This window comes from Carcharodon carcharias, chromosome 25, assembly GCF_017639515.1.
Source record: "Carcharodon carcharias isolate sCarCar2 chromosome 25, sCarCar2.pri, whole genome shotgun sequence".
Classification (NCBI taxonomy): domain Eukaryota; kingdom Metazoa; phylum Chordata; class Chondrichthyes; order Lamniformes; family Lamnidae; genus Carcharodon; species Carcharodon carcharias.
The window spans coordinates 7,658,081-7,682,776 of record NC_054491.1 but is presented as its reverse complement, the minus strand read 5'-3'; the positions used below and the strand labels follow the sequence as shown (position 1 = coordinate 7,682,776).

General features: G+C 43.1%; 1 protein-coding gene across 18 annotated transcripts in view; it reads right to left on the bottom strand.

Annotated features, from left to right (window-relative positions):
- Positions 1 to 24,696, bottom strand: part of LOC121269513 (neural cell adhesion molecule 1-like) — a 490,495-nt gene that overhangs the window by 178,081 nt on the left and 287,718 nt on the right. For all 18 annotated transcript variants that reach the window (XM_041174119.1, XM_041174120.1, XM_041174121.1 and 15 more), the window contains exons 5-8: positions 12,506 to 12,643; positions 11,449 to 11,566; positions 7,359 to 7,522; positions 3,721 to 3,863 (exon numbers count right to left, since the gene is read on the bottom strand). In XM_041174119.1, the coding sequence (XP_041030053.1) occupies positions 3,721 to 3,863; positions 7,359 to 7,522; positions 11,449 to 11,566; positions 12,506 to 12,643 (563 nt within the window). The remainder of the gene's footprint in view (positions 1 to 3,720; positions 3,864 to 7,358; positions 7,523 to 11,448; positions 11,567 to 12,505; positions 12,644 to 24,696) is intronic.

The window sequence follows — 24,696 nt, the reverse complement described above, 5'->3', positions numbered from 1 at the left end:
GAGTGGAAATGAAAAGTAAAGTACAAATAAAGATTCCTTTATATTCTTTCCAGCCACATTAGGACTGGTGCATATACCACAAATAAAAAAGGAAAACGTACAACAATAACCAATGATTTAGAAGTTTGACAAACATGACAGCATTCATTTCACACCCTATTTCATTATCACAATATTGTAGAACCATTTTCTACCATTGGATTCAAACAGATACAAGCATTATATAATGGTAACAAAAAATACACATGGTCAGTTAATTACAAAACACTCAGGATGAACAGCAAGACCAAGCAACAAGAGAAAAGTAAGCCATATGATAAACAACAAGCTCTGCTTTTCCTCATTTATCTCAGCAGTATCAGTCTCTGACTAATATCAAATGTGTTTTAATTTTAGCATATTCAAAGGCAAACAACATACAGAACAGACAGTGTAGTGGTGTCCAATGGAAATGGAGTGAGCGTGCATGGCTCGTACAATATAGCTTATTCTTAAATAGCCTTTCTCAGTCCTTGGAGATTAAGCTCAGATGCTGATAAGGGCAAGATGTGATTTTACTGACTGTATGCAGTAAGAATGATACACAGTTTGCAGCCCAATTGGTCCAAAGCAACACATCATTTTGACAGCTTCCCTTTTCTTACTTGTTAAAAAGCAAACCTGAAAAGCTGTGGCTATTTTATGAAATTGGACTTGTCCATCACCAGCTTCAGCTAACAATTGAAATGCAATCATCAGCCAAGCTGGCTAAAAGATTACAAAAGGTCTAAAGTAAGATGCTGACAAAAGCTGAACCTGGTCTATGTTTGTATGGAACTTTATCATCAGTGAGTCTAACATATAGGATAAAAGAACATTATTGTAGATTTTTTGAAGTCTCACCATTTCATTTTGAAAGAGGTGGGACAGTGGACTAAAATATTCTGTTACTTCAATATTTCTAACAGATAAATGCATTACTGTCTATTGTTCTATTTCTGACTTCTCTTCAGAAAATTCATTAGTATCAGCATTTAAAAGGAAACTTGGTATAAAATTGTCAGCATATTGTAGCAAGAATTGCGCCTAAAACTGGCAAGCAACTTCCCCAAACAAAATGTTCCTGAGTACGCTCAGATGTCATAGATTGAATGGCAATGGGCCCAAACCTTTAACGTGGAAGTAAAGCAAGAACCATGGACTGGGAAAGGCTAATTAAGTGCCTAAGAATGACAACAATGGCAGTTAAATATCATGAAACTGAAGAATCCAATGTGGAAATAGTAAGGCACATTTAATAAAAATAAGGGATTTTAGGTAACTATATATACTGGCCCAACTGCACTGAGGTGGCTTCACATTGAGCCCTAACATTAGATTCATTAGTCAAACCATGCGCCTGTGTTCACAGATAAATATCCAAGTTTCTGTTCTTTTATGCTAATTTCCAATACTGTCTATTGGCTACTAAGTTTCTTCCACTACAGCAATTATTGTTCCAGGAGAATTATTTGCAGCTGGCATCGGTCCGATATAGAAGCTGTTAACATTTGAGTCTGTGCCCATTATATACCAAAGTAGAACAATTTTCAACATGCTAGTTTTTAAATTCCACTTTACATTAATTGTGTAAAGTACATGCTAATTTTACTGGTGAAAGTAGGCCTTTGCATATGAGAAAGATATGGCTTTCTGAGTGATAGTGTATTATACTAGTTTTATTAATTTGACATCAAGCACTTGTGAATTTTTGTATAATTATGTTTTTCAGGCATCCCGTGGTCAATTTTTACCATCTGCATTGTCCCTGTTAATTAAAACTTAAAATTAATGAAATCCAAACACAATAATAGCAAACATGTAATTATGGTGATGATTCTTTATTCGATCATTATGCTGTTTGCCTTAGTTCACAAAAATTATTAGATTGAAGGAGCAAATCTGTTTTAATGAAATGGAACCCCCTACCCCCTCCAAAGTGGCTTTGAACGTCCATGGTGAAATAACAACATACGAACAGTTAGCAAGTGCCTGAAATTCCTCACGTCCAGTTTTGTATGAGTTCAGCAAGGGCTCACACATTAGTATCCTTGGAGTAATTTCAAGCATTGCATTCATTTAGAAAGAGTGAATGAGAAACAAAGTTTTAATTTACTCAATGATGCATTGTGAATGGTTACAAAGTCTTAGAGAGCTATGGATTTTTGTGACCCAGGTTTGATTTATCATCCTACTTTTGTCTACTAGATTGTATTAAGAAGCAAAGATAATAAATATATTTAGCTATTGAAATACAAAATTACAATTGGAGGAAAATATTTGTTCTAGGCATGCTAGGTGTGGCAAAATCAAACTTTTTTTTATATATATTCATTCATGGGATGTGAACATTGTTGACAAGGAGCTGTTGCCCATCCTAATTGGCCTTGAGAAGATGGTGGTAATTATATGATTTCACTGTAATTAGAACAGAGAGGAAATCTTTACCCAACATATGTTCATCTGCAAGGCCTAAATACATGGCGTTCTGACATGTTCAACAAGATAACATGTCAGGTTACAAACTTCTTTCCAGTTCTTTTAGTCTGAAATGAGGCCACAATTCAAAAAAATAAGAAGTAATTAAATGGGTAGAAGGTCTCACACACAAATAAGCAAACCTGGAGAAGATGGAAGACTTATGCATGCACCATCCTTCTTATAATGAACATCCTTTCCAAGTTTTAATGGAAGTACATAAACTGATTACATCGCTCCCACTTTCACCAAAGTTTGTAATCAATTGAAGGTGCCCCTTTTCCAGCATAAAGCATAAGGGAGTGTTCATTATAAGCATTTATGGTAGAAAGTGATACAAGTTGCAACAGCAGAGCATGTTGTCAGAATGTGATCTTACATCATGCATAATACCTACTCTCAGACAATGGAATCACAAGAACTCTATGATCTTCAGAGATGATATATCATGGACCTAATGAAAGGGATTTGATTTCCAAATACTTTTTATAACATCATCAGAGCATATATTGAACAGTGAGCACAATTCTGCTGGTGACTGCCAATAATGATTGTATGTCATTATTCAATCTTAGCGCCAATATTTTACTTGTAGGAGCAAAATAATCTTGCTACTTTTCAAAGATAGTTTACTGTGACGTTTTTTTCTGCAAATTACTGATTTTTTTCCCTCCTATAATTGGAAAGCCAGTTAACGGAACCAACATTTTTGCCTTCCTACCAGCCATCAATGCAACAGTGTACATAGCTCCCCTAAGATTTAATTAATAAATGCCCCACATGTTTAGGTATTATAAGCCACACAGTCCAGAAGGTGCCATGTTCAAGCACTAGTCTGTACTAGGTTAGGTGATTTCTGTCGGTGCAGCAATTTGAGTGTTACAATTGACCTCAGCATCAATGGATGTGTGTCTTTACAGGATGAGGGCAGAATCAGAAATATGTGCAAATCTGTGGAAACTAGTGATTCCAAGCAGCTGCGAGCTACAGTTCAGTTCCTTAAAATCCTCCTTGGGGCAGGCAGGCAACAAAATGAACTTAACCATAACGAAGCAGGCAAGGGACAGTGGACTTAAAACTATTAACTGCGCTTAATTTTTGTGGGTAAGAGGACATGATTAATGACATACAGATGATGAAATTTGTGCTATTCTCCATTTGAGTGAAGAAGGTACAATTTCATCCACATTTGGATCAAACTAGATTGCATTTATTTTTTTCTACCTGTTCTCCATCCTTGAAAGTGTGGGTGCCTTTCATCCAAACAATGGTTGGGGTTGGGTCACCCTTAGCCTCACAGGTCAATATAATCTGTTCTTCAAGTTCTATTGCAGTCTTGTTTTCTACATATGTAATTTCAGGTTTCACTAAAAGACAAAAATCATTTGAAATTCTGGTTAATGAGATTGCTGGCACCAATTAACAAGGAATCATCATAAACTGACTGAAATTTTAGTTAGCTATTACGATGCTTCAGTAACTAAAACAAGGGCCACAAAGTCAAAATTTCCAACAAAAACAGCATGACTATAAATGAAATTGCCCTAATTGGGATCTCCCTTTCTATTGTCATTATCTGATGCAGAAATTGGTACCTCTAATGCCATTATTTGTGGACCAACTCGTCCCAAGTAGAATGACCTATAAAACACAGCTATTAAAAATATGAAAATGGTAACTGTATTTTATAGTTGACTGATATTCAAGTGAGTAAATTCTAGGAATATGCAAGCATGAAGTGAAACAATTAGGTAATCATCATGTTCAGAAGCTTTTAAGTAAATGTGCATCATTAAAATTATTATGGGGGAGGGGAAGTACTTACAATTTTAAAAGGTTCCCTGATGTGCACTTTAATATTTATTAAAATTTCCTTGATGTTCAGAAAATTAGTAATTTCTAGCAGCCCACTGCACTGTCATTTTAAATCAGTTAGAGGCCCTCACTGACATCAGATATGGAGTTCTTCCCTTTCTTGTTTAATCAGCTATGGTTTACCATGGAGACAGAATGCCGTAGGTCCAAACCTTAGTCCAGGGGCTTGAACATGAAACCTAGACTGACAGTACTTTTTGAATGTTGCACCTTTGGTGATGCCATCTTTTGGAAGGCACATGAAACTGAGACCCTACCTACCCTCACAGGTGGAGGTAAAATATCCCTTGGCACTATTTCTAAGAAGGTCAAGGAAGTTCTTCACAAGTATCCTCGCTAATATTTATCCCTCAATCAACATCACCAAAACACAGATTACCTGCTCATTAACACATTGCTGTTCGTGGGAGCTTGCTGCGTATAAATGGGTTGCTGTGTTTCCTATATTCATACAGTGACTACATTTCAGAAGTACTTAATTGGCTGTAAGATGCTTTGGGACATCCAGAAGTGGTGAGAAGCATTAGTAAATACGACTCTCCCTTTTTTCTTTCTTTCTTGAAAGCCGATTTGAATTGGCCAGCCAGTAAAAACTCAGCTTTGGTGGTGATGCAAAATGGACAGCAACCTAATGGCTGCCCATGATAGAGCCTGCCCAAAGTTAATGGAAAGGAAAAAAATCAGAAAGTGTGAATAACAGGCTGTGACTACTTACTTGGTGCCATCGCTGACGTTGAAAATCACCCCTTCTGTGGCCTAATTTAACTTATCTCAGACAAGGGCTGGAATTATCCAGCCTCTCATGCCGGTGGGATCTTCCGGTGCCGCTGATGTGAACGGAGATTTCAATGGCTCGATGGCTACGCCGCGGGAAGGCTGGAAAATTCCAGCCAAGACTTTATAATGAGCTTTAGTCTGAGCAAAGGAGTGCGGGAGCTTACCCGCGGCTCTTGGATCAGCTTTGGCTCAGTGGTTATACTCATGGCTTTGAGCCAGGTGATTGTGCACTCAAGCCTCACTCTAGAATTTGACCATGCAACATCGTTCACTTTTGGAGGTGCTGCCTTTCAGATAACGTGATACTGCAGCCCTGCCTGCCCCCTCAGGGGGATGCAAAACAACATATGACATTATCTGAACAAGAATAGAGGATTGAATATTATTAATTTAAACATAGAGATAAATTCCCAGGTGTAGCACACCCAATCTCAAAGCGGTAATATATATTGGGATTTTGGGGTTAGATCATTGCATCCGATTTACAGTGTTATTAATTAAAATTAGCGGACTAAATCAGGCAGGGCACAAGTATTGGCCTTTGCACCTGAATTCTCAATTTGTGCCCCATTTGTGCCAAGCTGTGATTGGAATATTAAATTGTATTCATCCCAAGGCTGCATTGTAAGTTCTTATCTATGATACTCCCTTTTTTAGTGGGTGATGAATGTTAAAGACTACCAAGAAATGTCAGGTTCCATTATCTCACTGAAGTGCACTCCAATTTAAATCAAAAAAATCCCCATAACAAACTGCTTTATAAGTAAAATTATTTCCATTAAAAGGAGGGTTTCTGAAGATAAAATGCTTGTCAATCACTTTCATGGACAGCGACAGTTATTGTTGACATGTTGACTAAACACTGGTGACACAACCATCAGTCTGACTGCAGCTTGTATCATCACAGTTCACGTTTTAGGTTGGTGAACCCAGTCATCGGCCGGAAACATCAACTTGGTTTCTCTCCACAGAAGTTGCCTGACTTGCTGAGTGCTTCCAGCGTTTTCTGTTTTAGTTTCAGACGTCTAGCATCTGCAACACTTTGTCCTCATGTTTGTGATTTTTATCGGATGTGTTTGCAAACAAATGGAAAAGAAAAGTTGCCAAACCGATAAACAAAAATGCTTCTTTAATACAGCACTGTGATGCTTGAACGAACAGGAGGAGAAAATCTCAATTCCTGGACTCAAGTGAATGCTTCACTTAGCAGAATATTCTGCCACTAGAGGGAGCCTTGCTATTTTTCAAAGCTCACCTTGGGCCTCTAGTGGTAGAGGGCAGTATCGAAGATGGTTGTTTCAATGCAGACAGCTATCACTGCTTGCTTGTCCCTACAACACCACCCCCTCCACTTCTTCCCACCCCCCCCCCCCCCCCCCCCCCCCACACCACCCCCCCCACCCACCCTCCTGCCACCTTAAACCAGCTTATATTTCCCTCTCCTTGTAAAGAAAAATCAGTTCTGCTAAAGGGTCATGAGGACTCGAAACGTCAACTCTTTTCTTCTCCGCCGATGCTGCCAGACCTGCTGAGTTTTTCCAGGTAATTCTGTTTTTGTTTCAGTTAACATTCCTGAAAACCTTAAATGCTTTGATAGTGTATGGACCAGTATCTAATCAAATACATTCTAGGCTTTCAGATTTGGGGGCACCTCTGGCAGGTTGGACTGCTACATGTCCTGGAGATGCTCCACAGATTCCAACGTATCACAAGATCTTGGTTAGTTATCTGATAGGAGGCAAATTCCCAGCACTGCTGAACAGTTGCTCTCGACTGGAGGTGGAGGCTGTGTCAGGCCTTAGTTGCCTACCTGCAGAGCAGGAAAAAGGGGCAACTATCATGTTGCTTGATAAAAATCTAATTACTTCTGTGCATCAAATTTTACATTCCTCCTGCTGGATGTTATGTACAGTCACACATAGAACAGTGGTGGAGGCCCCATCTTTAAATTGCCGCCTCAACTACTTACTAGCATAAAAGGTGGCCCCTATGGTACAATGTTCAAACCAGGTACATAAATTAATGCTGTGATTTGCATGTCACTCAGGCAGTTGCATTCAATACTTCCATCTACATAATGGAAAGTGGAGGATGCATCACCAAACACATTTCCCCAGCCTTGTTTGTCCTAAACCTGCTGGGAAAAAAGACAGGGTGGGGTCAGATGGTCTACCCTGATGACCGCTTCGTTAAAACGTGATGAGTTTTACCGAAAACTCTGAGGGTGATCTCCAGTTCAACGTCTCCAGCCTTATTCTGTGCAATGCAGATGTAATCTCCATCATCCCTTTTTCCGATTTTGTTTATCGTGAGCTCAGAGCCATCCTCATTCATAATGTATTTATCCCCATCTGCTTCAATTACCACATCATCCCTGAAAAAGAGGAAGGAAAATTAAACGTGTCAGACTAATAACTACAAATCAGAAGTTCTACAGAGAATAAATAGTGACAAGATCAGAGACACAGCTTTCTAAAGAAAAACACTAATATTGCACTCAGTGGATATCACCACATTACTATTTATGGGGATTAGCATGGTTCAACACAGGCCGTTATTAAATAGACACAGTATGGCTGTTTCATTCTACACGTGGGATAGGATTTTCCCATCGGTGAGCAGGGGGCGGGGCCTGCTCGCTGACGTGTAAAATGATGCGCAGTGACGTCGGGTGGAACTCCCATTGTCATCCCCGCCCTTTTTAAATCTTCAGGTAGGCGGGGGCTAGGCAAAATCAGCTGTGCGCCTGCCGACCTGTCAGTGGCCAACTGAGGCCGTTGACACAGTCATTGAAGCAATGAATGGACCTGCCCGTCCGACCTTAAGGTGGGCGGGCTGGCCGGGAGCCCTGGCGGGCTTCAGAAAAAGCGTGAAACCTCATCCACGGGTGGGGTGAGGTTTCATGTAGGTTTTAAAAAATTTAATTAAAGTTTTTTAAAAAGTTATGGACATGCCCCAACTCATGTGACAGTGTTACATGAGGGGACATGTTAGGGAATTTTTTTTTCTTATTTTTAATATTTTTTTTATTGTAGAGCCGATCTCCCTGAAGCAGCACTTAGCATGCGTGAAAGTGCGCACTCTCAGGTTTAAGGACTCCACCATCCCACCCCCACGCCCCCACCCCCAACCCCTGCCCGCACAGGGAGCGCACAGCGTTTCCATGTGGACATCACGCTGGGCTGGCCTTAATTGGGCTGCCCATGTAAAATGGCAGGCGTGCCTCTTGCACTTCAACTTCCTCCCCCAATGGGGTGGGGGGAAATCCTGCCCATGATGAAGAACCAAAGCAGATTGAACTGAAATATCTGAAACAATGCTAAGCTCCATTTTCCAATGTTTTACTGCCGCAGTAAAAATAAAAGTCAATTTAACTCAACTCATGTACCAGAGGTGAAAGCATTTCTACAAAATAGATGAACTTCGCAGCAAATGAAGGTTTTTTTTTTAACCCCTGTGCATCATAAAAGCTAATCAACTGCAAACTACGCCATCTTGGTTCCCATTCTCAGATTGCTTCCCAAGTAGTTTGGCAAGGAATAAAACTAACTTGAAATTAATTCAGATTTACTAAGGCAAATTTAAACAGGAACAATTCTTAGTACTTAGCTAAATGGAGTGATTTATGTTTTCGACACCCTGAAGTAGTGTGTGTAATTTAATGAACTAGACACACCAAATAAAACTGTTTCCTGCAAAAAGCTTGTGCTTCAGACACAGAATGCATAGAAACCATTCAATGTTACAAGGCCTTCCTTCTGTCTTCAGGTTACTATATATTCTATAAAAATACTCTATAAAAACGTATCAACAAGTATTATTAACTCAGTAGCAAATGACTTAGAGGTTTTGAACTATACATGCCTTCCGTTATTAGAGATTAAATAAATTGTTGGCTGTACACTAGCATGAGGCAGCGTTATAGAACACTAAATCATTTCAATGCACACTTTCTTGTAACAAGATGGAAAAAGATTGGCCTGGAAATTATGTTACAAGCTATTAACAGATCAACATTTAATAAATGTATCTGAAATTTTGCTCTCCCTTATTTTGTTTATTATGTTAAAATAGCTAATTCTTCTGCCAAAATACTGGATTTCAGATAAGTGTGTTACACATCTCTATATAAATATCCCTCAAGTCTAATTTCAGAGTTGTGATGCGATTTTTAGTTTAGGCATACAAAAGTTATTGCAGCCCTCAAAAGGTTAAAAATAACTACTGCCTACACTAAAAGTATGCCTTTCATCCATTAAAAGACAGTTGGTTTGTGCTTACACTAAACTTTCATTACAAGGTCAGTGGTATTCAATGAAGTGGAAAGTGAGAAAAAATGATTTCAAGGCACACAAACTGTTTCTAGCACTTGACTGAAATTATTCTATACTTGACAAAGGCAGCTGCTAGGCCAAGTTCCATTCTTTACACACTGCATTACTATTCTAGAGATTGAAATGAACAGCAAAAGGTTAGAATTACTAGCTGAAAAATATGGCCACTCTTCAGATGAATTAGCCCCACTACCCACATTTGTACAAATAAGAAATGGAGAGCACCTATTTCATTCTGGCTTTTGCCTGCAAAATAGTTCTCTGCGATCTTTCAGCATTGCAAGCAACTCATTCCCATAGTGCACTGATCTAAGCCTGGCAAATCAGTATTCATTTTAAACCACAACCACTAGCATTTTCTTTAACATGCGCCTATGCTTGTACTCAAATTGCCGTCCTTTTTCAAAAAGGCAAACCAGCTTTCTTAATGGTTTAGTGGATGAATGTACCACCAGACTGGCATCAAGCCTTACAGATCATGAGATAGAAGTTCTTCAGGTGATCTCGGCCCATTATCAGTGAAACAGTGCAATTGGTCAGATTCCTCTAGGCTTTAGTGGGCAGGAGCGTGAAGGATAAAAAAATCAGCCAGGGGGTCTGTAACTGATCACTACCCAATGGAGAAAGATGGATGTGTCTCATCTTGCAGTGTTGAACAACCTTATTAATTCTCGCTATTAAAGGCCAAGAGGTGAAGGAGGAGTTGCTTAGCTGAGGAACTAGAGAGTTGTCTGCATCTGTTGAGCTGTACTTGCATGATTCCATTCTTTTAGAACTGTGGGGGAATGTTAGAATTCATTGATTTACACACAGCCTTATTTGCATGAAATTCAGCAGTGACAAATTTTCGTTCCGCTGGTTTATTTGCCATTTCACGATCAAAGCCAGGAGATTTATCCACATTTTTCAGGTAATTTGAACAATGATTGAAAAGATTTCTTGACTCCATTTCTGAAAGGTAGGTCATGTTTGAGTAATTTTGTTCAATTTTTGAGGCCACCAGCACAGCAGATAAAGGAGTGTCGACAGATGTTATCTAGATGGACTTACAGAATACATTTGACAATGCTCCGCACAAGAAATTATTAGCAAAATAATAGCCCACAAGGTGGTAAACTTGGGACCTAAGTCAACAGTGGTTTTGGTGGTGGTGGTGCAGGGGGTGCTGTGCTTGGGAACAGAATAAGCTCAAAGGGTTCATCCACCAATTGCCAGGATGTGACAAGTGCTCTTCACCATGGATCTGTAGTTAGGCCTCGGCTTTTCACCGTACACATTAATGACTTAGATGAAGGAAAAGATTTACTTACAAAAGTTGAAAAGTTAGGAAATAAAGCAAGTGTGTGGGGGCAGAAAGTTACTTGGGAATATACATAGCGATTACACAAAACTATGCAAATGTGGTCACTGTGGAGATGGGGGATATGTCAAAGGCAAACTGGGAGCATTTTCTTGAAGGAGAAATATTAGGACTTATGGAGGAACAAAAAGATTTAGTTGTCCATTTCACTGTAGTCCATTGAGGTTAGTATCAACAGCAGTGTTCACTAATCCAAAATCACAGCAGAAAACGTGGTCGACAAATCTTGGAAACTTGTCACCAAGTGAATAAATAGGTATTGTTTGCATTGCTATTTTTTTTTTCTTGCTTCATACCAACACCAGATAAAGAAAAATTCCTGAATTGGTCAATAATTGATGTAAGGTACCAATAATTTATTTCCTGATACAAGATAGATATTCATTAACCTGAAGAGAAAAAAAATAATTGGTTTCTACATTCCAGAACTTTTTTTTTTAAACTTTTAAAATATGTTGAGTGAAATCATTGGAGCTACAAATTGGCTCCTTCTCAATGGAAAAGGGTCTCTTGGTCCCACAGTGAGTCAGTAATCACTGGCTGAGCAGACAAAACTTCCAAAGCAATAAGAATAATTTTATTGTTCAAATTCTTTATATCGCTTACCTCTTCCAGGTCACCTGTGGCTCTGGGAAGCCATCTGCATCACAGGCTAATGTGACAGACTGACCACTGTGCGCTGTGGCATTTACCACTATGTCCCGGGCACGTATGCTGGGAGGGACTGGAACACAAGAGGAAACATGAATACTTATTGAGGTGATAATAAAAGATGAGCCAAAGTCATAAATGTCATTTTCTTTGGTGTATTATCCCTCACCCTCATCTGCAACATTCAGTATGTTTCACCATGACATCCTCCTCCATTGCCTCTCAGTCATTGAGCTCCAGGTGACTGCCCACTCATGTATCTGCTCACACACGCATACACACACACACACACACACACACACACACACACACACACACACACACACACACACACACACACACACACACACACACACACACACACACACACACACACACACACACACACACACACACACTTCTATCTTCCCACATCAGTACCTCCATTGGCCCAAGGATTTATCCTTGTATACCCTCCAAAATGTTCTGTTTCTCTGGCTCCAGTCCTCAACTTATTTATGTAGTGCTATATCAAAGTAAACTGTTGTTAACTAAGCTGTTTTATTATTGAGACAGTATGGAAATAAGATGATGTGGTAAGTAACAACTGCATACAATAGCTTTGGTCAATGTTCTGTTTAAACTAAAGCTTTGGTCAATGTTCTGTTTAAGCTAAAGAGATGTACCCTCTTCTCCTTCAGGTACCATGCCTGGCGACCATGGACTTTCATTAGATTGGTCCATGATTATGCTTGATGAAGTACTGCAGTGGTTTGCCATTGCCTTCTGCAGTATGGCTGACCAGCAAACTCTCCCGATCTTACTGCCTGCCATCAGGTGCATTGGAAGGATTTAAAGGTAATCAACCTGCTTGGACATGTTATAAATGTACCTTCCATGGCCATCAAAGTTCCAGAGCAAGACTTGAATCCAGGGCTTCTGGCTCAGGGGTCCAGCCACTGCCCAAGAAGAAGAGATGTATAATTTACCAAACCAAATCAATGACCATAGTACTGAGAATTAACCAACTTACCATTAACGATAACTTTTATATCCTTGAATTTGATTTCACCACGGGCAGCGATTCTTCCTTCGCATCTGTAAGTACCTTCATCTGTCTTCCTAATGTTGCGAATTTGCAAGTAGTTGTTGGACAACATACTGAAACGAACTGAAACAACAAAAATGGAAACCATCTGTACTTGTACTTTAAAAAAAAGTTAAATCATCTCGGGAAATCTATAGCCTATAGATGTTCACCTGGTTAAATTTAGGGATTTTGCCAGCAGAATCTTGATCTCTGTCTTTGCTGCTATTGCTCTTTCTTGTTAATAGATATGATTGTAATGTTTGCAATTCCGATTAAAATACAGATTGTTGATCTTATAGCATTCCCAAGAATTGCCACAGACTCTCCAGATGCCTGGATATGTGGATGATAGAGGGAGGAGAAATCCTATACAACTGGATTTTAATTTGATAACTCAAAAGGATGAATTTTGAGTGGTTGATAACTTTACCATGAATTTTGAAATGAGCGCTAACAGGAAATCCTGCTTTGTATTCGGTGACCATTTTTTGCTACAATTATCAACAGGAGAAATTTCATTCTCAATTGTATCTTCTGTGACATACTCATGAAAGTCACAGTTAAAAAAAACTTGAATACAAAGTCTACATAGAAAGCATTCAAGCAATGAAGATCTCTTCTGCCCTAGAAAACAATATCTAGTTCGCTATGTGACAATTCACACAATTACCTTGAAATTAGCCTGACTCTTTCTTATTCAGTGTGCATTTAGTATTCTTTGCACTCACCTTGCTATTTCGTAACACAAAGTCCCAATCACTTCTATTCATACCATTTTTTTTGACAACTATATGCTTTGTCCCAAACCTGTCATTGTCCTGCATAGAGTGACAAATGTTTTCCACATTGTGCTGAATTGTAGTTTCTATTAACGGAATTCCTTTTATCACATTTCAGGTTTGAGAATTAATGTTGGAATTCACTTTAGCTACAAGCTCAATAAATGCTTCTCTGAATCTGCTGTAATGCGTCTTAGTGATTTTCTACATTAAGAGGCACTATGCAAATACCAGTTCTTTTTGTTAAAACCTGAACAAAGCCAGCTTATTTTTTGGCAAGGTGTACAAATGACTATCTCAATTAACTAAAAGGGTTTCAAAAGAATAAATAACACATTTTCACTTTGGTATTTGGGCTCCCAGGCCAAAAAATGTGATAAGACATGAAAACAGACACAAAGATTGCGATGCACTATTTTTAAGTTCATTCTTTCACAGGATGTGGATGTCGCTGGCAAGGCAGCATGTGTTGCCCATCCGTAATTGCCCTTAAGGTGGTGGTAGTGAGCCGCCTTCTTGAATTGCTACAGTCCACGTGGTATAGGTACACCCCAAGTGCTCTTAGGATTGGAGTTCCAGGATTTTGACCCAGTGACAGTGAAGGAACAGCGACATAGTTCCAAGTCAGAACGGTGTGTGGCTTGATAGGGAATTTGAAGGTAGCAGTATTCCCATACATCTGCTGCTTATATCCCTCTGGGTGGTGGAAGTTGCAGGTTTGGATGGTGTTATCGAAAGAGCCTTGGTGAGTTTCTGCAGTGCATCTTGTAAAATGGTCAGTGGTGGAGGGAATGAATGTCAAAGTCGGTGGATGGGTGCCAATCAAGCGGGCTCCTTTGTCTTGGATAGTGTCAAGATTCTTGAGTGTTGTTGGAGCTGCACTCATCCAGGCATGTGGAAAACATTCCATCACACTCCTGGCTTGTGCCTTGTAGATGGTGGGCAGGTTTTGAGGAATCAGTTGGGGAGCGAATTCCCAGCCTCTGAACTGCTCTTGTAGCCACAGTACTTATATGGCTGGTGAAGTTCAGTTTCTGGTCAATGGTAACCCCCAGGATATTGATGGTGGGGGCTTCGTTGATGGGAATGTCATTGAATGTCAAGGGGAGATGGTCAGATTCTCTCTTGTTGGAGGTCATTGCCTGGCACTTGTGTGGCCTGAATGTTGCTTTCCACTTATCAGGCCAAGCCTGAATATTATCCAGGTCTTGCTGCATCTCGATATGGACTGCTTCAGTATCTGAGGAGTTGTGAGTGGTACTGAACATTGTGCAATTACCAACAAACATCTCTACTTCTGACCTTATGATGGAGGGAATGTCATTATGAAGCTGAATGGTTGGGTCTAGGACGCGACCCTGGGGATCTCCTGCAGTGATGTCCTGGGGCTGAGATGATTGACCTCCAACATCACAACCATCTTCCTTTGTGCAAGGTGTGATTCTAACCAGTGGAGAGAGTTTTCTCCATAATTCCCATCAACCCCAGTTTTGTTGGTGCTCCTTGATGCCACACTCAATCAAATGCTGCCTTGATGTCAAGGGCAGTCACTCACCTCAGGAGTTCAGCTCATTTGTCCATGCTTGTTCCAAGGCTGTAATGAGGTCAGGAGCTGAGTGGCCCTGGAAGTACCCAAACTGGGCATCAGTGAGCAGATTATTGCTGAGCAAGTGCTGCTTGACAGCACCCCTGATAACACCTTCCAACATTTTGCTGATGATCGAGATTAGAAGGCTGGGGTGGTGATTGGCTGGGTTGCTTGTGTCCTGCTTTTTGTGGACCTTTTTGTGGTTTTATACCTTAGATGTTGATTCTGACTCCAAGCAGAATGCAAACTTCATGCTGCCTGATCATCGAAACAACAGCCAACACCAAGCGTGCAAATAAGCGGCTGCACGCCTGAAGAGGGAGCACAAAATTTTGAGAGGTTAGCACCACTTAAAGCCAGTCTGAATTTCTTAAAGCAAAGATTAATTCTGGAGCAAGAGCTGGAATTGGTTGGAGGTGAAAATCACTGAATTCTGGTACAATAAGGCCAAAACCAGGCTCCACGATTTTCTGATGCTGCGGCTGGAGGTTGTTATGAAATCCGTTCTTTCTGTGTCTCTGTGCGCAATGTAAGCTTTCAGTCTTCGGAGAGTGTAACATTTATAGTACAGCATGTACCAATGCCTGTACATTTGTTCCTGCATAGTGACAAAAGTGGGAACCTTTTGGAATGTTTTGATAGGTCACCAGATCAATTCAAAGGTCAAGGAACAGTCATTTCAAGGCAGTTAGTTTTATTCAGAAAATAAGTGTCCCAGAGAGAGGGGCAAGAAAGGGGGCAGGGAGAGGACCCAAAAGGAAGCCACAAGGAAGGGACAAAGACAGGGGACAGAAACAGTTCCCAGTTAAGTTTTTTTTAAAAAGGGAGGAGCAGAGAAACAGGCTCCAATTAGAAAAAAGGATGCAGAGAGCAGACTTCAAGTGATGTAGGCCCGGGAGAAGCTGTGGTAGTCAAAGAGGGTGAAGACGTCATCCTGAAGATCCAGGAAGGCAGGAGAGGGGAGAGTGCATGAGGGAGAGACAAAGTGCATGAAAGAGAGAGAGAGAGGGGGAGTGGAGTGTGTGTGGGAGAGTGAGAGGAGTTTGTGTGCATGTGTGAGAGAGGGGAGAATGCATGTGGGAGGGGGGGGGCGTGAAGGGAGAGGGGGGGCCGAAGGGAGAGGGGGGGCCGAAGGGAGAGGGGGGGCCGAAGGGAGAGGGGGGGCCGAAGGGAGAGGGGGGGCCGAAGGGAGAGGGGGGGCCGAAGGGAGAGGGGGGGCCGAAGGGAGAGGGGGGCCGAAGGGAGAGGGGGGCCGAAGGGAGAGGGGGGCCGAAGGGAGAGGGGGGCGAAGGGAGAGGGGGGCGAAGGGAGAGGGGGGCGAAGGGAGAGGGGGGCGAAGGGAGAGGGGGGCGAAGGGAGAGGGGGGGCGAAGGGAGAGGGGGGGCGAAGGGAGAGGGGGGGCGAAGGGAGAGGGGGGGCCGAAGGGAGAGGGGGGGCCGAAGGGAGAGGGGGGGCCGAAGGGAGAGGGGGGCCGAAGGGAGAGGGGGGCGAAGGGAGAGGGGGGCGAAGGGAGGGGGGGGTGAAGGGAGGGGGGGCGAAGGGAGGGGGGGCGAAGGGAGGGGGGGCGAAGGGAGGGGGGGGCGAAGGGAGGGGGGGCGAAGGGAGGGGGGGCGAAGGGAGAGGGGGGCGAAGGGAGAGGGGGGCGAAGGGAGAGGGGGGCGAAGGGAGAGGGGGGCGAAGGGAGAGGGGGGGCGAAGGGAGAGGGGGGCGAAGGGAGGGGGGGGTGAAGGGAGAGGGGGGCGAAGGGAGGGGGGGGCGAAGGGAGGGGGGGCGAAGGGAGAGGGGGGGCGAAGGGAGGGGGGGGCGAAGGGAGTGGGGAGAGAGAGTGAGGGGAGAGGGAGAGTGAGGGGAGAGGGAGAGTGAGGGCAGAGGGAGAGGGAGGGGAGAGGGAGAGGGAGGGGAGAGGGAGAGTGAGGGGAGAGGGAGAGGGAGGGGAGAGGGAGAGGGAGGGGAGAGGGAGAGTGAGGGCAGAGGGAGAGGGAGGGAGAGGAAGTATGTGCACAAGTCTGAGTCACTCCCAATCCCAGGGTTCTCATTCACTCTCACCCCCACACACAAACATTTACTCTCACAGTGGGTGAGGGTGAGTGAGTGAGCACTCTGAAACTGAGCCTGAGACTGACCCCCACCCTTACACTCTAATGGTCATCTTTATTTTTATCAGGGGGAGGCGATGGCGTAGTGGTATTGTCACTGGAGTAGTAATCCAGAGACCCAGGGTAATGCTCTGGGGACCTGAGTTCGAATCCCGCCATGGCAGATGGTGGAATTTGAATTCAATAAAAGTCTGGAATTAAGAGTCTAACAATGACCATGAAACCATTGTTGAGTGTTGTAAAAAAAAACCCATCTGGTTCACTAACGTCCTTTAGGGAAGGAAATCTGCTGTCCTCACCTGGTCTGGCCTATATGTGACTCCAGACCCACAGCAATGTGGCCGACTCTCAAATGCCCTCGGAACAAGGGCATTAGGGATGGGCAATAAATGCTGGCCTAGCCAGCAACACCCACATCCCATGTACGAATTAAGAAAAAAAAATTGCTTTGACTTTATTTCTCCTCCTCAAATTGTTTCTTTTCATACCTCACCTTTTTAAAAAAATTGATGTTTAATGTTGTGCCAAACATTAACTTTCTGAAATCTAAACGTGATTCCCCCCACAAGTGAAAAGGTTAGACAAGCCTCCTCTGGACAAATACTCAATAGGAATTGGGACATAGATAGCTGTGGTGATCAATTCCAGGAGTCTAGCCCTGCAAAAGTGCTGCAAGAAGTTCAATGATCCCATACAAATGGTCAAGGTCAGTGATCGTATCTTCAAATGACATAACTCACCAACTGTCCTACTAGCCTCAGATATTGCTCAATGCATCACACTCCACCACTCACCTATCAACATCTATCAATAATGGCTCATACCTAACATTCATACCTCACCCTCATACACTTTACATTGTTTCAAGCTTCACACTCACATCTCAGCTTGCACACACTCCCAGCAATTCAATCATGACAGCCACATCACCCAAACACACTATCACAAATCACCAACATACTTCCCTCTCTCTTGCAGGATAAGGCCATGCCTAATCGGAGGAATCAACACCTAACCGGCATGACTCTCTTAGAACAGAGATCCTCATTAATGTTCCTTATGCAACAGTGGATGCCAACTGGGAGATGTTGCAAATATTGTGTGAAAGGAGCGAGATACGTAAAATTTCATTGTCAACATCACCTTTCAATCAGTGATAAAGCTGTTCTTGCAGCTGTGGCTGCAGCAGTTGGCAGATATCAGTGAGGACCTCCTTAGTGAAGTGGAGATGCCTGAGATACTCTTCCTTACTGAGGTTCAGGTTAGAGATTTGATCTCTGAACATTTCAGGTGGATGTGGACTCTTGCTGGGAGCCCTTCTCCTCTCTCCTCTTCTAGCAACTTGCCCTGGTCTGCATCACCTCTGCTCATTCTCTGCCATGCTGTGGACCAAGGAGGATGCAAACAACTGCACCCATGTCTGACAGCAAGTGGTCTGTGCAAGAACTTGAAGTCAGGACAAGGTCCTTCAGCACAAACAACTTTAAAAAACTCAAAACCTTCACACATTTCTATAATCACAGCAAGAGCCAGTAGAAATCAACTAGCAACTCACCTGAAAGTAGTTGATTATGCTTTTAAATGGTGCTGGCGGTGAGTCTTCACTGCTGCTGAACACACGTTCAGCTGTGCAAGGACAGGGCAGGGTATTAACTGGAGTGTGAACTTCAAAATGGCAACACTAGTGTCAAACCAGCGTTACAATCTGGATTCACTAAGTGCATGTGCAATGCTTGATTGACACTGTTAACAGCTTCACAAACCAAGGCCTGGAACTGATCTCGAACTGTTCTTATTCATTCTTCAAATGATATGCATACTTCACACATGACAGGAGTATAGCTTAGTTTGACAGGTTCTAGGGAAAATTCAGGCTAACTAGGCACATAAAAGTGACATCATCATGTGCATATAAACTGAATTTCTGCTATACCTTTGGGGAAATTATGACAATGGAGCAGAAAAAGTTCTGAAGAAATATATACTGAGTGTAAAATTTGGGACGGTATCGGTTGGTGCATGTGACAGTTACTGCTTTGTGTGGGGTATCAATTGGAAACTGAATGATGCCCAGGAAGCTGGTGTGGAAGGATAGAATGGTCTGCAATCTTCTCACTGGGCTTCTTCCTTGTAAGATGATAGCAGGGTAAATCGCATTGAGCCATCCCTTTTGCAATCTGCTACTTAAACACCAGTTTGTCTTGGGTCTTTGCATCATAGGAAATAAATAGCTGTCAAGACTTGCCAAGTTGTTCTGTGCCAGAGACATAATAAAGTAGGGCTCTGTGAACATTCACGTCAGGGAAACAATGCACCAGCACTGACTTCTCAGAGGACAGAACAACAAAACAATTTCTTGCTCAAATTATTCACTTAATTAACTTTAACTAAGACCTTTGCGTGAGCCATAAGGATGCTTCTTAAAACAGAATAGCAAATACGGTTCCTGTACAAGGAGGTCTGCAAATAAAACTAATGGTGACATTGTCGGAAATTAAGCTCTCAAAAACAGGGGCTCAATTGATGGGAGCATTAACCTGTGCAGAACCAAGTTATGCTCTCAGTTAGGAATCAAGAAATGGCTTAACTGGGTATGATTTCCATGCATCTTGTGTAAGACAGAAAACCAACAGGAAATCTCCAACAATCTTAGCATAAAAGGGTCATGAGAGATATAAGCAGAAATAAAAACAATTAGATTTCACAATATTTGAATACATGCTGAAGACACTGTGCAATCTGCATGATGATACACAGAATAGAATTAATAGTCTTAATAGAATACCAATGCACTAACTTGTTGCATTTCATGTTTTAAATTCTGTTATTCAACACTTAGTGGTGATTAATCAATGTATCTATCGCTACGGTGTTGCCATACCAACTGGCATCTTACAATAATCATACTGTAATCTGAAATGTTTCTGGATTCGAATGAATATTTCATTCTGCAACTGCGAGTGAAGATTCCCTCTAAGATTTTGTCTGTACTCTTGGTTTTATAGCCAAAAGGCAATTAACAGTGTAAATATAATTCTGTCAATTTGTATATCTTCAGAACTATTCTTGTGAGCAGGGGAAATGAAAGAAATGCATGCTTGAAAAAAAAAAGGGCTGATTGTTCAACCTCTAACAGTGATATGATTTCAGGCCAAAAGTATAAATACTGGAATCGATCAGTCCCTGAGGCAGAAATCCATTTCCTGATGACCACACATCCTAAATTTGTGCTGATCTATGTCTAGATGGACCTTGCATTTGAGGAAATATGACTGAGTGTATGTTACTATTTCATCTAACTATTAAAGGCAGAGTCAAAAACATAATTTTGCAATGATAATATTGCACTAGTAGAAACACACCCAGAAAAGTGAGAACAGGAGTGAGTCCTTCCTTATTAGGCTTCAGCCATACTCAGCCCACCCCTGTTCCTACACTCTCATGTGTGAGTGTTCCTGGGCTAATCCGACCAATCCAATTTCCTTAATAACCAATTTCCTTGCAATCTCCCAAAGATGCATCTTTTGCCGCTGCTAAATACATGAAAGGTTTTCTAACAGATTTTGTGCATCAGCTTGTCTTTTTGTGACTACCACGGGTTGGAGTCTAGGCAGTTCTTAATGACCGAGAAAGAAAAGTTCTGCGGGGAGACCACCAAAAGGTTCAGCTAAAAGCTTCATGTAAAGGCAGACTTTGAGCAATATCAGAATGGCAGCTATCTTCTGCTAACATCAAAGGTGCTTTCTATAATCAAGGTAGTAGTGCTATAATTTGGGCTTTTTAATCAATGCTTTTTACTTATTGTTCACAACGCAAAAAGAATCAATTTCCAACAGAATGCTTGCTCTTCCCACAAACTGAAACTTGACATTTCACTGAAACTTGATGTTACACTTCAAGCCTTTGAGAGCATGCCATAGGGCAAATAATGAATTCTATACCATCCGGCGTGCCTCAGAAAAGGAAGGCCAACCAACTTCAGTTCTCCAATTCTCTGACTTGGTATTAACTGGATCAACAAGAGAGAGTCAAGGGTTCTGGTGGTGGTGGTGGTGGTTGGGGGGGGGGGGGGGGGGGGGGGGGTGCAGGTGCAGACAGGAAAGTGCAGTTGAGGCCACAATCAGATCAGCCAAGATCTTATCGAATGGCAGAGCAGGCTTGAGGGGCGAATAGCCTACTCCTGCCCCTAATTCTTGTGTACTTGTGTTGACACCATGGTGACAGACTGTATGCGTCAAGCTAGAAACTGTTAATCATGTTTATTATGTGATGTATAATTACACTGGTACATCATCAATAATTCACACTTTGTGACCCCTGATACTTGTTTCCATTATTCCTCATTTGGGCCTATTTATAGAAAGTAATAGATCAACTTAGGGGGGTGGGTCTGGTGGGGGGTGGGTCTGGTGGGGTGTGGGTCTGGTGGGGGGTGGTGGGAGGGGGGTGGGTCTGGTGGGGGGGGGGGGGTGGGTCTGGTGGGGTGGGTCTGGTGGGGGGTGGTGGTGGGGGGTGGGTCTGGTGGGGGGTGGGTCTGGTGGGGGGGTGGGTCTGGTGGGGGGGTGGGTCTGGTGGGGGGGTGGGTCTGGTGGGGGGGTGGGTCTGGTGGGGGGGTGGGTCTGGTGGGGGGTGGTGGTGGTGGTGGGGGGGTGGTGGGGGGGGGGGTGGGTCATGGGTCTGGTGGGGGGTGGGTCGTGGGTCTGGTGGGGGGTGGGTCGTGGGTCTGGTGGGGGGTGGGTCGTGGGTCTGGTGGGGGGTGGGTCGTGGGTCTGGTGGGGGGTGGGTCGTGGGTCTGGTGGGGGGTGGGTCGTGGGTCTGGTGGGGGGTGGGTCGTGGGTCTGGTGGGGGGTGGGTCTGGTGGGGGGTGGGTCTGGTGGGGGGTGGGTCTGGTGGGGGGTGGGTCTGGTGGGGGGTGGGTCTGGTGGGGGGTGGGTCTGGTGGGGGGTGGGTCTGGTGGGGGGTGGGTCTGGTGGGGGGTGGGTCTGGTGGGGGGTGGGTCTGGTGGGGGGTGGGTCTGGTGGGGGGTGGGTCTGGTGGGGGGTGGGTCTGGTGGGGGGTGGGTCTGGTGGGGGGTGGTGGGGGGGGGGTGGGTCTGGTGGGGGGTGGGTCTGGTGGGGGGTGGGTCTGGTGGGGGTGGGTCTGGTGGGGGGTGGGTCTGGTGGGGGGTGGGTCTGGTGGGGGGTGGGTCTGGTGGGGGGTGGGTCTGGTGGGGGGTGGGTCTGGTGGGGGGTGGGTCTGGTGGGGGGTGGGTCTGGTGGGGGGTGGGTCTGGTGGGGGGTGGGTCTGGTGGGGGGTGGGTCTGGTGGGGGGTGGGGGCGGGGGGGGGTGGTGGTGGGGGTGGGGGAGAGACGATTATCTTACAAGGAAAGGTTGCACAGGCTGGACCTGTAAGTGATCTTATTGAAATACACAAGAGCCTGAGGGCACTTGACAGTGTGGATGCTGAAATGGTGTTTCCCCTTGTAGGAGAGACTAGATCTAGCTGACATAATTTAAAAATAAGGGGTCTCCTGTTTTAAGATGGAGAGGAGAGCAATTTTGTTCTCTCAGAAGGTCCTGAATTTTGAAGCTCTCTTCCCAGAGAGTGGTGGAGGCAGGGTCCATTAATATTTTTAAGGCAGAGGTAGATTGATTCCCTTGCTAGTCAAGAATCTTAAGTTATCAGGGTAAGCAGAATCCAGACTTGAGGCCACAATCAGATCAGCCATGATTTTATTGAATGGTGGAACACACTAGAGGGGCCAAATGGCCTACTCCTAATTTGTATGTTCATAGGAATTTGCTAGTTATTCCATTGGACCTACACTAGGTTTGCTCTCCAGATACATTTCTATTTTGTAAAAATGGGTGTTAGGAAGATTTTGCTAGAAACAGGTGCAGTTTAATTTACTACTTAATAAAAGCGAGGAAGTGGAGGCAACAGAAGAACATGGAAGATTTTTATATTTTGGAAGGGCCGAGTTCAAAGAGGTGCTGAGAACAATTGGAATCTGAGATGAAAGAGAAAATGATATTTAAGGAAAGATGTTCAGCTGAGTGGGGGTGGCTGTCCTGAGACCAGCTCTGTGCTGAGAAGTAGTATGAAATCTGAAATAGCCATCCAGTCAAACCAGAAAAATCTTTTTGTTTCAGAAAGTATTTTGTGTTCTGAACTTTCTTGGATTTCCACAGCAGAGTGGAAGAGTGTGAGAAGTCATGTGATATATCTTTACTAAAGTGACAGCAGTTTTTGCCTTGGGTGGTATTACTGGATTTTTTTATGGTTAAATATCTATAAGGGAGCTGTTGCCAAGTAGTTTACTTGTATGTTCTGACCAAGTGGGTTTTTTGGAGGGGGTGTTTTGTAAAGCTGTTTTAACTGTGTAACTTTAATTTTGTGTGCTTAAGCTTTTGTTTCCTTCCTGTTAATAAATCTTTTCATTTTAAAATCCTAAAAGTGTGACTAGGATTATAAGCTTCTGGGACCAGTAGCTTTTTCTCACCTCAATTTCAAAATACGATAAAAAGAGGTTATGATCAGTAAGCCAAGTTTCCCTATGGGATCTGGTTTGCTCAGCAATAGTATCAGCAGCAGTCACAACAGGATCTTTTTGAAAGAGAAAGAGGAGAATCGAAGGAAGCATGCCAGCAGGTGTTTAATGCCGACCTACAGTTCCCTGGCACTGACACCTGTAGATAGAGGTACACGTGTCCACTTTCACAGAGGATTGGAAGATGCTAAGTACCATAAGTATGTGGTGACAGTATTTGCAATATTGATATTTGAAGGTCTGACTAACTATTTGCAGGATGATACTTCAGAACAGCCCAATCACTACTTGTTATTTCTTCAATGTTACTGCATATAAAATGAATGCCAGGGCGATTCAAGAGCCAGTAAAGCCCAGCCAATTTGGCTGTAACCATGGGGAACTGCCTTGACAGGATTTGGGTCAGCAAATAAGCAGATGCAGAGCCACGCCATCTGCTGCAAGGAGTCCTGCAGCTAAAATGAAGCCAGTGACAGTAACCCACCAGCTGCAACTTCCAGCCTGCCTCTGGATCTTTGCAGACAAGCTGTAAAGCCAACCTTTATGGGGATGTTACTATGGTGTGGGTCACCAGGCCACTCTTCTGCAACACCACCTTTACTTCAAACAGGTCCAGGTGCTGGGATACTGTGCATCTTGCTTGTGCATTGGATTTCCTTTCCTTTCATTTTTCTTATTGTTTAGTTGGCTCCTGCAAACTGGTATGAACATGCTTGAAAACAATAAAAGTTTTTGAATTCTTAGTAGCTATTAAGAATAAGTCCATGATGAAACACTTAATGAAAATAAATTAACATTAAATGTCACAGAGCCCCTAACTTGCACGGCGACATGTGAAAATAGAATAACTAGAGAACATGAGGCACTTGTCTTGTCAGATGTCTGTTTGCTTTGATATGCTAAGTTGACATGAAGAAAGATTTAGAAATGTAGCCTTCCATAATAATCAAAACTAACCCATTTTAGATTGTTTCCTGCAGTGAAAGACCAAAGACAAAAGGAATCCACAGATGCAAATAATTTCAACCAGAAATTAAGCTTGCAAAGCAAATTTGCCTTAATTAGCTTTGGGTTACTATTTCTTAGTATCCTTACCTCGTATGATTCAGAACTGAATCAAATCTATTTAACATTGTAGTTA